The 14135-nt window shown below is 35.8% G+C and overlaps 1 protein-coding gene across 1 annotated transcript in view; it reads right to left on the bottom strand.

Annotated features, from left to right (window-relative positions):
- LOC127974368 (thrombospondin type-1 domain-containing protein 7A-like) overlaps positions 1-14135 on the bottom strand; it is a 225442-nt gene that overhangs the window by 184767 nt on the left and 26540 nt on the right. The window contains exon 2 of the mRNA XM_052577577.1: positions 1811-2654. Coding sequence (XP_052433537.1) covers positions 1811-2654 — 844 coding nt within the window. The remainder of the gene's footprint in view (positions 1-1810; positions 2655-14135) is intronic.

Here is a 14135-nt window from a genome sequence, read left to right as displayed (position 1 = left end):
CATCCCTAATATATATATATATATATGTTAATTATCATTTAGATAATTGTTTAAATATAATAATATTAATATAATGATATTTATTAATTCATAAACTCTTTAAGTTTTGGGAGTCGCACCATATAACATTTTACATCCTAAACTAACAGAAAGGAAATTAATATAAAAATGAATATTAACAATTCTAACATGCTCATCATAGAAGAGGTGTCTCCTAGGTATTGTACAAATTGCAATGTTTAATATATTTTTAAATACATTTTTATGAATGTTGATTAATTATAATAAAAAAATATTTATTTTAAAATTCTTTTCTAGTTCCCAGCATGCTTTGTGTAGTGATAGACCAGGAGAATAAATGTTGAAATTAAGTGCTGTTTAATCGGTTTTTGCTAAAGGGAAAGACATTAAAGTTTGTTTGTTAGTTATTTTTGACATTTAAAAGAGTTTATGTTTATGATTATATCTGAGGTTACCATTATGGTGAAGTATAGGCTTTGTGGTTAGGGTATAGGCCACATGAGATGTAATATACTAATGTCATGAGAACATTTTTACTTGTTCATTACTTGCATGCTACAAAAATTGTACTTAGTGTTATGTTGTACTAAACAAGTGTTATGCTGGCTGTTACATTTTAATAAGAATAAATATGAGAAGAGAAAAAAAAAATCAGTTTGAAAGCCAGCACATGATTTACACCGTTTATACTGTCAGCATTTCTACCCTTCACAATCAAACTATCATAGAACATTTACATGTGTGTATGACACCTATTGACAACCTAAGCTCAAGCTCTACTCTTTACCACAATGGTAACCAAATAAACAAAAAAATACATCCTTTATATGTTTTCTGAAGTCTTTTAAATGTTCAAAATAACTAAACATTAAAACTCTAACATGCATTTCCATTTTCATAAAAATGCATAAAACTCACGCAATTCTGCACAAAGGCACCAGTCTGAAGAGCAACAACACTGCTTGGATTAAAAAGAGTGAATTATGTCCAGGGAAATTGTTGTGATCTCATTTATCATCAGAAAAATATGGAGTGCCACAAGGATCCATCCTAGGTCCCCTTCTATTTTCAATATACATGTTGCCCCTTGGTAATATTATTAGAAAATACGGAATTAGCTTCCAATTTTATGCTGATGATACTCAGCTATATATCTCAACGAGACCAGATGAAACTTCTCAATTATCGAAGATAACAAAGTGTTTTAAAAATTTTGAAGATTGGATGACAAATAATTTTAACTAGAATTACACAAGCTCCAGTCTGGATCCAGAACACCTGAGAAGAGATGATGCTGACCCCTCAGAGGACCCCAGAGGATGCTAACCCTGAATCAACAAACAGAACTAACAAATATTGCTACAAGTGTGACTGCATCATATAATAATTATTAATTAATAATATTAATACTGTTCATCATCTGGCTGACTACGTCTTGTATTAATTTTTCAAAAAATCCTGTCAAAAGTGCACAAACTGACAGTTATTAAGTTCAAATAAATCCATTTAAATGTGTGGAAATGTGTGTCATAATTTTATTAAGTTAGACCAACAAGCTATTTTTTGAGGGCAGTAAAGTATTTAAGAAATAAATAGGAAAAAAAAAAATGATCTAGCCGTTGACCTGTCAACAGATATGAGGCTGTTATGTTAACGTTATGTTAACGTAAAATCCAGAAACTATGTTTGTCAAAATTAGTTAGTTGGTAATACAGTTCACTGAACAGATCAATCTTCCGCCCCTCACAAGCTCATTTTTATTTGTGTAAAATAAATAAAAGTCACTAACCTGAGTGACACCGTGCTTCCGTTTCGATGCACACACACCACTTGCCGAGACTGGTAGCCTATTTCCATATTCCAGAGGTCGTCCTCTAGTCGATTCAACCTGTTGCGGTTCCTTTTGCTCTTGATGAGCTCGCGCATCTCCGGGTCACGGTTCCCTTTCCTCTCTTTGCCTTTCCGCCGGCGGGCTTGGCGGGCGGTGCGCGAGGGGGCAGCCGAGGAGGCCGGAGGTGAAATTAAAGAAGGCAGCTTGCACTCGCTCCATCCACCCACTTTCAGACTGAACACCGTCTCTCTGCCCTCGCAGGCCCTCGGCACGCACGTCTGGAACTCCGTCAGATTGGGGCAAGGAAGCCCGCCGAACAGCGGCGGTGCCACGACGGAGCGGACGCGGTTCTGCAGACCCAGCCCGCAGGTCTTGGAGCACGTGGTCCACGGGGTGAACTCAGTCACCACACAGTCTTGAGGGCAAGGAATTAAACAGGCTTGTTCCTGTCGGGGTTTGGGCTCAAAGTACTCACAGATGGCGTGGTCCGCAGCCGAGCTGTCCGCCTTGAGCACACAGTTCACCTCCCGCGTCTGGATGCCCTCTTCGCCTTGCAGGCAAACGCCCGTGCGGCCGGTGCGCAGCGATATGGGAACACACTGGTTCCACCTGCCCAACCGCCAGTCATACAGATCCCTGTGCCAGTCGCAGACACGGAAGCAGCTCTGTTGGTTGGCCGGCCGTGTGGACTGAAGGCAGTTGGTGTGAAGGGTGGTCCAGCCTTCCACATGAGCGCACCACACCGCCCGACTCTGACTGCCTCCTGGACCGCACTCGCTGCCCATACATCTGCCCCACGGACCTGGGGAAAACACACCAGTTAGTCCCAGAGGAAATGCAACATAATGATGCTGCCTAATAAGATTCTTTTAAAAGTTAATGCCATAATGCAACAATAGATAGACTGATAGAACAATAGATAGAATGACAGACAAACAGACAGACAGTATATCTGCGATATAATTTTGAAGCTAATTAAACTGCAAAATGCAAACTCTTTTGTGAAGTGCTATTCATAAGTTGCTGCCTATGTGTGATGTTCCAAATCATTCTCTTATGAGACACCAAACCCAGTTTAGACGCTGCCTCTGAAAGCAACTGTGTATGTAGGCAACAGACAGTGAGTACTGAAACAGAGCCAGAGTGTCAGGTTTACACACTTTGAAATTTGCATAGGTTCACTTTTGTACCTGACTGATCCTTAAGGTGATGATCTGAGTGTTGGCCTAATTAACTATTTGGCTGTGAAGCAATTAGGCAATCCAAACGAGTTAATCATCACTCAGTACCTGCTGCTTTGTACTACTGTGGCAGCATCAAACTCTAAATAGAGAACATCATGGGCTCTAGTTTTGGGATCACATCAAATACAACAAATTGTTGCCAAACATATTCTAAACAGACTATGAATAAATGCTTAACATCAGGCAAATGAAGAAATAAAGTACCAATGAAAAATAAAAGCTTATGCATCACAGAATGATCTTTTTAACATCTTAACCACAGCTTGAAAATTCCCATTTGAGGTTTAACTATTAACTTTGAGAAAATAGCTAAAAACTTCAGTAAAAATAGGTATGTCTATTAGTAAGTTTCTGTATAATCAAAAGAGAAAAGAAACTTACTTACTGCAATTAAAGGGTCATTACATTCATTTCACCTCCAAAAGCTTTTTTTATTCCTTTTTATGACAGTTGTGACTAATTACCCATTTTTCTGCCGTAATAATACATGAAATGCAAGCATATATAGCATATTGTACAGGCTGAAGAATCAGTGGTTTAACAAAAGCAGCTTAAACCAAGAATCCAGCGGGCGCAGACAGAAAAGCATGACAAATAGAGATCTGTAAAGACAACAAGGACCGTGATTGTGCTTCAGGGGCTCAATCTCACAGAAAATGAGTCTTTATTACCATTAATTTTCACTGTATTACATTAGCTGTGTCACCATAACAGAGTTTCCATCTCACATTCCCCACATTCAGCACCTCCTGCATGATAAATAGTGCTCCATGTAATGAGGCTAAATAATAATCCATCTCAGAAGGTTCTTTCAGCAAATGCATCGCATCAGGGCTCATTGTGTTAAAAAAAGCGCAGAGAGATTTTGTAAGGCATAGTATAAAAAAGGATTTGACAAGATTTAGCCATTTTCTGACACCGGTGTGTTGATATGCATTTAGTAGTTACTGCGATGTTGGTGGTTACTTACTGACCCAAATCTGATTCTCTTCCTTTGTTTTTTTTGTTTTGCCAGTTTTATTACCTGTCAGGTGAAATTACTGTAGTAAGTGTGCTTATTAACAAAAGTAATAGCACATATCCTATACAACCTGGAGTATTATTAGTTTCCATTTCAAAAATAATAATGAGGAAGAAGGACGAGTATCTTCACAAACATTACTAATAACATTATATCATAAAACCAACTGACCAACCACTTATTCCACCCACTCACTCGTTCTAATTAATATCATCTGATGAAGAGAGTGGGTGGCCAGCCTGTGTTTACTCTGCAGGTCACTATGTTTCATTCCGGCTTTTGAAAGGCAAAGAGAATGTCACAACAGTGATGCTATTGTTATCTAAAGCTGAAACAAAACATGAAAAAAACGTTTCAAGTTCTAAAATTACTGAAACTGAAAAATGAATGATTTAGTTACTGTACATAAAAACATTAAAAGAACAGTAAAAATAAAATATTATTATGAAACCTATACTAAAACTCAAATAAAATCCAAAATTAAAGATAATTCAAAACATAAAAAAAGACCTCAAATGTTATCAAAAGTATATCAAAATTACCAAAGCTTTACTAAAATGAAAACTGACAATATAAAAATAAAAGCATTGAATCAAAATGCTATTATAGTATATAAATAATAAAATAACGGTAAGGACCGATTCTCAGTATTAACTATGCTTGTTAGCATGCATATTACAAGCATACTGGCTGTTCATTAGTTTTTATAAAGCACATATTAATGCCTTATTCTGCATGAGCATATTTTTGATCCCTTACCCCATACATAATCTTAACATCTACCTTACGAACTATTTATAAGCAGCAAATTAGGAGTTTACTGAAGCAGAAGTTAGTTAATAGTGAGAACCGGTCCCCAAACTAGACTGTGACCAAAATAACACTATTCTCATCAAGGTATCAGAAGCACATGCCTGACACAATCAGTACACACTAGGCAGAAAACTGTGACGCCTTCAGAGAAACCTTGATTTGGCCACATGCTAACATTAGAGGAGAAAGAGGGTTTGGAGTTGACATGCATTTAACACTGAATACAGTTCCGTGTAATTAAAACTGAATATTTCTATCAATATAAGCGTGACTCCATGAGGTGGTAAAAGTCACTTACTTTACTAAATTACCAATAACATCTAACCTTTTCAAGAAAGACTGAATACATGCTCTGAGGTGATGTTCCAGTTCTGTGTGAAGAAAAATGTAAAACTGGGCAGTTGCTGTCTTGCAATCCACTGTGAGATGAGTTTCTCAGAGTGCTATTCGTGCAACATCTGAAGCTCCTTTATTCATGTAGAGCATTTCAAATCAGTCACTTTTCAGTTCCACTCCACTTAGGATGCTGTCTTAGATGGCAGCCGTCTAAGTAGGCACCTTATATGAAGGTAGTTCACTAAAAAGAGAATTACAGTGGTGTCTGCAGAGTTAAAATAAATCGTAATTTAATGCAAATAAGCAAACACTGTTCACAGAGCTAAAGAGAGACATATCACAGCATACATTTCTCCAATTATGTCACAGACTTAATGACTGTGTGATGTGCTTCCTCCAACGGTGGGAGGGAGCAGAACTGCTGTCGCTTACCAAGGCTAATCGTCTTTGGGAAAAGCAAGAATACACACAATCCCTACACAATGGCTTCACCGAAAACAACACAAATTTCACTTTTATGTCTCCGGACTCCCCCGCAGGTTACAAAAGAGGATTTCAAGACTGTGGGGGTCTGCGAACGTAAAAAGCTGTGACATGAAAAACTCCATAATATGCTATTTTAAAGGTGCAGCAGGCCATTTTGTAAAATACGTGTCTTGAGAAATTACATCTTGATTTTAGACTCCACAAATCTTAAAATTAAATAAGTTTTAAAAATGTGTATTTAAAAAGTGTTTTTTTTTTGTTTGTTTTTTTAAGTGTGTGTGTCAATATAATGGAACTTAAAACGACTTTTAAAATTAAAATCAAATTCTTTTTTGCTTAATCTTCCTTGAATTTCCAGAGAAGCAACTCATTTGTGATGTAATATTCTGGTGATACTACCATCTGGCCAGACTGGGGTCATCGTGAGAGGATCAGGATTGATCAGTATCTCACACATCATTATCTCCTGTGCTCGGAGGAGATGCCAGCTGTCATGATAAAAGGTAATTCTGGCTGACAAAGTGCTGGTCCATCAGCGTCTGACAGGCGTGTGGGAAACAGAGTGCAGACGATTCAGACTGTCAGTCAAACGGACCCACAGCCCAGTTCATAGAGAGAAACATTTGATTAAAATACATCACCGCTTTTACCATTAATAACATCGATGTGATCATGAATTTGAGATAAATAGGTTAGGGATGAGAAAACAACAAAATAACCTTGATTTAATGGTGCTGCAAATGTAATGGTGCACAGAAGAGTGGTAGCCAATCAGAAACAATCTCTGTCAATTGATTATGGTGTTTGGGTTTGAAAGGGCCGGGTTTTAAAGAGAATGCATGTGAAATAGTTAAAATCACTTGCAGCGCCATTAATATAATTAATGTTTCAGCAACTTTAGCAATTACTGAAAGCAGGAGTTGCTGAGATGCAACAAGCACGTCTGGTTAATAACCCACTGCACCACTGGAGACCAACAAAATGAGTTCGCTTATCTCTGATATCTCAAGTGTTTCTTCTAAACACCAAAGAGAAGAAGCTGGAAGCAAATGGCAAATGGAGACGTAAAATATATTCTAAACAGGAAGTATTTGTCTGATAGATAGACGGATGGACGGACGGACGGACGGACAGATGCATAAGACTCAGCTGATGCATAAAATGAGCCACAACTGAGAACTCCTGAGCTCTGAATCTCTGATCAATTGTGCTCTGATCAGTCTGTTGAATAAGAGCATGCCTTCATTAACAGCTCTGTGAAGTGATGCTTTTGTCTGATGCACTCAGAAGACAACGTGTGTTTGAGTGCAGTGAACCACTACATCACAGATGCTAGAAAAAAACTACATTAATATCCTTGATCAAAATGTAAAAAAAAACTTGATTTGTATAACGCACTGAACTTGCACTAGGCATCTCTGATAATGTCTTTTAAGTCACTTTACATGAATATATTCCCCAGATCAGCTGCTCTTTGCATGTCGAAATGAAAAAAATACATACGTTTATTCTCCCTGTTCCAGTCAGCTTCAGAAGTCAGTCAATCAAATGCAAGAAAAGTGACCTCAGGCAAAGACCATTAAATTCATACGCAAACTGTGAACTTCTTAGGACGTTCTGAAGATAAATCCAGTCATCCATGTGCCTTCAGCCTTTCAACATCCCACGTTTGCACATTTCAAAGTAAATTTCCACCAGAGCAGTCCGATAGTGACACTCCAAAGGCAAAACTCACACATAATGCTACAAGATATGAAAGCCATTTTTATCCATCTTCATTTAACATGAGCTTTTGCCCTAACTAGCCACAAAGAGTGACATTTTCTACTTGTCTGTCCCTTCATGCCTGCACATCTCATAACCGCATTACACATCAAATGCACTTATTTTTGTTTTAAGTGAGGTCCGAAAAATTTCTAGTCACATGAAAGCGGTTGCGTCACTCCTGGTTAGGATGCGGTCTTCACACTGTGGCCATTTTTCAGCACTAAAAAGCTAAAAACACTCATCTGCCAGAAAAAAAGATGAGGGGCAAGACTGAGAATTTACAGTAGGAAGTCTGTATTTTTCACACTTTCACATCCAATATTTCCTGATCGGCACTCCAGCAGTAAAATATCAAAAGGTCAGCGCGTAGCATTTGGTCTGTGTGTGCTCTGCAGGGTTGTAATAAAGGGTCGAGCTCCCAGGAAGTGAGCACCATGGGAGAACATCATAATGCAGTTTTACTAGCTGTATGATAAAGAAGGGGTTTTCAAACCTTTACTACAATATAAACCAGCTATATATTTTCATATTGTATACTGCTGAAGTTATGCGAAACTCTAAAGAACAATCATATCTTTACCCAGCATAAAAGACGTAAATCATTTTCGCAGTATTCAAAGGAAGCTTTACAGAAAATGTAAAAAAAAAAAAAAAAAACATATATTTTTAATAATTTTCATAAAAGAACTAAGGCTTCATTTATTTGATCAGTAAAACCAGTAATATTTTGAAATATTATTACAATTTGAAATAGCAGTTTTTTATTTGAATATATTTCAAAATTTAATTTATTAATTAATTTATTACTGTGATAAAAAGCTGAATTTTCAGCATTTGCTGCTCAAGAAACATTTCTGACTATCAATGCTGATAACAGTTGAGCTGTTTACATATATGCTTATAATATTGCTTAGAATATATTTTTGGAAACCACAATACTTTTAGGGTTACCTGATGAATAGACAGTTCAAAAGAACAGCATTTAAAATATTTTTTTCTCTCACTTTTGATTAATTTAATGTGTGACTGCAGAATAATAACATACAATAAAAGTGTATATACTGTATAAATATAAATAATTAAAAGCATATATATATATATATATATATATATATATATATATATATATATATATATATATATATATAATAAAATATAAAAAAATATTAATAAAATATTAATTTAAAAATCAATACTATAAACATATGGGGCATCTGGCATGGGTAATTGTAAAATTGTCTATGGACCCCCAGTTTCTGATTTAGTAGCCACTCAGACTTTAGTAAACTAGGCCACTACACTATAAGAGCTGTATTCCAGACCACTTATAATAAGTGCTGCTTTCGTCAGTAAACAAGATCAGATTGAAATACTCAGGGCAGGAAGCCCAAATAATACGGTTTTGACAGGCCAGAGTATAATATGCCTCATGGATTTATCTGGCAAACACTGCGAGCAGCACCAACCTTCAGCACATCTCTCCAGTGTCACTGAAAGATTTATACAAGCCAATGTGTTCTACAGCACATGTTGTGATGGATCTGAAGGTGGGGATGTGGATTTCTCTCCGCATCACTCTGATGCATTTACAACAAAACTGAAAAACACAGGCTAAAAATCACCTGACTAGAAAAGATATTCAAAGACGTGTTGTGACTTCATCATTCCTTCAGCTACAGCCTTAAATGGAAATTAAAAAAGGAGAAAGCAGATGAAGCAAGAACATTATGTTGACGTGGGAAAGGAGATCGGTTCCTTCTGGCTCTGCCAAAGCTCTCAGAGGAAGTTCATTTATTCAGCATGGCAATGAATCCACACTCAGCAGGTGAAATCTACGCTCATTTTTACTCTTTGATGAATAGAAATGTTCAATAAAAAGAAACATTAAAACAACATCAAAGAAACCCTCTGCTCTCGAGGCTGTAGATCAATAGGGAGGAACACAAGCAGCATGACCCATGATAGGAACATGAATCAACCGCAGCTTAGCTTGTGGAAAGAGAAAGCATTAATAGCAAAAATGAATATTAGAGTTTAATTCGTTTCAGGCATAAACACTTTAATGCTGTTTTTCTTTATTTTGCCCACAGGCAGAGATGAGAAGTCACAGCAGGACCTCGCTCCCCTCCGTACAGAAGTTAATATGAATACGGAGCCTGTGTGCAGCGCTTTGTTGATGGCCATCTGACATGCCACGTTCATGAGAAGCCTCGCTTGGGGCGGATGGGAAGCAAAAAGAGGTTTTACTGCCACAGAAGAGCCAGACCTGACCGTTGTGGCTTTTAGATAAAAGACTTTAAGTCTTGGGTCTGGAACGTGAGTAGCTTTGACTCGTAAACAGTGAGAAGATGCTCTGGGGGAGAATGTTGCATCTAAATAACAGACAGACCTGCAGCTATAGGACAAGGTGCTGCTTTAGTGATCTCCACCCAACCCAAAAGTGTAAACTAGAGCCTCAAATATGTTGGATTTACTTATATATATAAATATAAAAAATAGTTAATGATAAATAGTCATTCAGAATTTTAAAAAGCTGTTTTAAATCTTACTTTAATCATTTTTAAATAAAAGCCATTTATTTTTCAGCGTTTTTATTTTATTTTTTCATTTTCATTTTCATTCAGATCAACACGAAAAGACCAACAAGTGATATGTTAGCAATATGCTAATGTTTCATGTTGATGTTAACATTTTTTTTTTTTTTTTGATGATGATTTTAAGATTTGCTAAAGATTAAATTTAACAATCACTTGTATTTTAAACATTAACTGATTTGAGCTCTAGAGGACAGGAGATGTAAACAAATTGTAAAAATACATAGAAATATGTATGCAACATTTAAATAACTAATATAGTAATAAAAAAAAAGTAATTAAATATGGGTTCATTTCCTTGAAAAATAAAAGTGTAATGTTTTGAAAAAGTTTTTAGTTTGTTTACTACCTGACCATCCCTTCACAGCAACACTCACTCAACTCATGGATCGAGTTTGTCCAGTCGAGCTGTTTGAAAGAGTCATTATTTTTCCAATTCCATCTGGTGATGCAAAAAGTTCACCTTAAAGCAACCTCAGCCCAGAGCTGGAGAGGGAAACCAAATCTGATTGAACACTTGACATAAAACACACAATATAACCAACAGATCAATGGCTAGCTCTTCTCCAGAACCTGTTATAAGACCATTTCACCTGCTAGCCTGATTTACGTCTTCCTGAAGTGCCTTTAGGAGGTTAAAGTAAGGATAAAGCAGTCAGGCATATGGAGGTCTCCTATCTGCTCAAGTTATTCACCTCAAAGACCACATGACAGCTGGTAAAAGCAGCTTTGGGGCTCCTAAATAAGACGACAGATTTCCCTCAGGAGACATTTTAAGGACAACCATAACACAAACACGCAGAGCAGGTACTTTTGGGTAGTTTAGTGTACTTACAGAGCATTATCTGGCAGATGTCAGGAAACCGTTCTTCAATAAAACAACACCATAATGCTGAAATGCTGAGGTCTAATACCTATTCAAAAGTCACGCAGGACTCAAGCTAAGGTCAGAAGGTATACAGATTACAACATCCTCTGGGAAATAAAGCCCAAGACACACTCGACACAAGCACATCAGCACAAAGACTATATGAGGAAATGTTCTAGACCACCACAACTCAAATTAAAATGACTAGGTTACACTTTTTAAACATATCTAGAAACTGAAAGCCAGTTACCAATGAAAATCTATTAAAAAAAATATTGGTCAAATCAAGTATTTGAATATTTCTAGTTGTGCATTTTCAGAAAGTAAGTTTCTAGCCTAAAAGGCTAGACAAAAGATTGTCTAATTCACTCCGACCTGCTTTAACTGAAAGGTCACGGAGAACTTTTTAATGCGAGTCGGTGTGATTCCCTTTTCAGCATAACACACTGTTGATTTGATTTCAATACATGTATACACACATAAACGCACACACCCTGGCATTTGCAAATAGTCTTGTATAACTCTGCCATTTTTATCACAGAGCAATAAAACATACCTCAGTAATTTAAGTCTAATACATTCCTTGGCATTTGCAAATATTTTTAATCCAGACATTTTTTTTTTTCTGTAACAACACAGCACACTGCAATAAACCAGAAAAATACACACAAGCCCGGTGACAGAGTGTGTAAATAGGGCACTGCTGTGCTGACTAAGAATGAGACTCGCAGGGTTTGTGCTGCAGTCTTCAGGCCAGCGGGGAAATCTGCTCGGCTGCAATGCAGAACCACCGACAGGGATGTGAGAACGGATGGAAACGGAGAAACTCACCCTAGGACTGCCGGCACGGAAAGCCAGAGGCACAAGTGGGTCAAGATGGAGGGGCTGATCACATCCGATTAGAGCGAAACAATCACAGCTCTGGGCTGAACTTCTCTGATCGTCTGACACTTCACATCAGCCACCGTTTGATTTTCAGTGCGGATGTAACATGACATTTTGAGGGAAGATCATTCACAAACCAGCCCAGAAATGTGAATCCTTTTTTAAAACAAATGTCTCTTGCTTTCATGTGTTGTTATTTAATGCAAAGACATTTTAAGCATGACTTAAGTGTCTGAATATGTTTTTGGCCAATTTAATATGCAGTGTTTCTGTAAAAATAGCACACAGAGATATTTCTGGGCTGCTTTGAATGATTTCCAAATATTATGGGGTCACAGCATATTTAAGGAATATTCTGGGTTTAATATTCTGGAGTTAAGCTTAACCAACAGCACTTTTGGCATAATGATGATTTTAATGATGGATTTCAACAGTACAGCCACAAGACATCAATAATATGGGTTTTTGTTAACATGATTTTAGTGTGGAAAAACTGTGTTACTAACCTTTTCTGTGTAAAGTCATTAAATCTTACAACTTTGTCACTCTAACATCATAACACTGTCACCAAAAAATACCAAAATGACAGCTCAAATAATGCATGTTTTAACAGAATTAATGTAAGTGCTATAAATTATAAATTATACGCATCACATTTCTGCCTTTAAATCTTTTAAAAGGAACTTGTTTACAGATCAGATAATAATTATGTATTATTTTAATATTTATTTAATAATTAACCATTTTAAACTATTTGAATATTAATATTAAATAATTAGTTTAATGATTGAAATGTGAAAACTAATAATTGCATAAAATACAAATTAATAATTTCAGTTTTCTAATTGTTTTGTTAATTAAATTCAGTTTTGTTCTGTAAAAACCAGGGGTGAATAAAAAAAATTGTAAACAATATCATGCTACAAATATTAAATTAAATTATATTTAATAAAATGTTAATTATTTGGTTTAATATCAATAATTTAATTTTATAAATAATCATTTAATATCTGTAATAATTGTTTGAAAAGTCTATTACAATATTTGCTTTATAAATACATCATGTCACAAATATTAAATTAAATGGAATCATCTTTAAATAATTAATATTTTATATTTATAATTTAATAATAATAGTTATTATTATTTAATATTTTGAATAATTATATTTCAAGTTAATTACTTGAAAAATTACTTAAAAGAGACTCAATGTCATTCCATAAATGCTGTTGAATGATCTTAACTTGTACCGAATCCAACATTTTCCTTAAAATTATGATCAAAAGAACTATAACTACAACTACAAGACTGCTTAAAACATTTATGCAATGAGACACAAAGGCAAAACACTCCGTGCTTGACTTCTGAAAAGTCTAAATAGCTTTGCAAAAGATGAATCTATGTGAAAGGTTTTACTTTTATCACTTAAGACAGTCTAAATTATGGGGAAAATGACAGTAATTTAAGGATTAGTCTCTCATCAGCCGTGTCAGTGAGATAAGGCAACATTTCCCAAGCTTTCCCTCTCAAACAGAGACAATCACACCGGCTCACGGGGATTACTGAAGACACTCTGTGCCTTTGAGCGACACATTTAAAGGTCAGTGCATTTCAGTCAGTGACTTTACATTTATATATACAGTACATAATATTAAAAACAAAATCTCACATCATATCAGATTGGCGTGACTGCGTGAATGTGAATGTATATCAATGAATGCCAGTGCATATATACAAACTGATTATAAATTCATACTGTGATATACACCACGTCTTCTTGCATTAGTGCAATCATTAGTCACACTTGCTTAAGAGGAAAAAAAAAAAAAAAATTTGAATGCATTTTCTTCTCTCCCAACTATAGCATGTTCATCATGAATTGCTTACTTTACACAGTGCTTACTTTACATATACATTTAATCATTTAGCAGAGGCTTTTATCCAAAGTTTATATTTTATCCTGCATATTATTTTTAATAAATAATTAGTGAAAGTATACACAGTATGAAACAATGCATGCATGCAATGTAGTGGGGCCAATTCAGCATGCTAGTGATTTATACAGTTATTTGCCATTTTAATCTAATTTTATGAAAAATGGCTGCCATAGTATTCATACTTTTACTGCAATATGCAATGCACTTATGTATGCATCTACTCAATGATCTTTTATGTTACTCAAAAAATTCAGTACATAACAGAGCATACTGCGTGGAATCAATAAACTGGACCTTTCAATTCCAGTTCTTGATTCATCAGAATTAAGGCA

The sequence above is a fragment of the Carassius gibelio genome, chromosome B16 (assembly GCF_023724105.1).
Source record: "Carassius gibelio isolate Cgi1373 ecotype wild population from Czech Republic chromosome B16, carGib1.2-hapl.c, whole genome shotgun sequence".
Taxonomy (NCBI): Eukaryota; Metazoa; Chordata; class Actinopteri; order Cypriniformes; family Cyprinidae; genus Carassius; species Carassius gibelio.
Note: the sequence above shows the minus strand (reverse complement) of the source record. Positions and strands in the feature narration are given on the sequence as shown.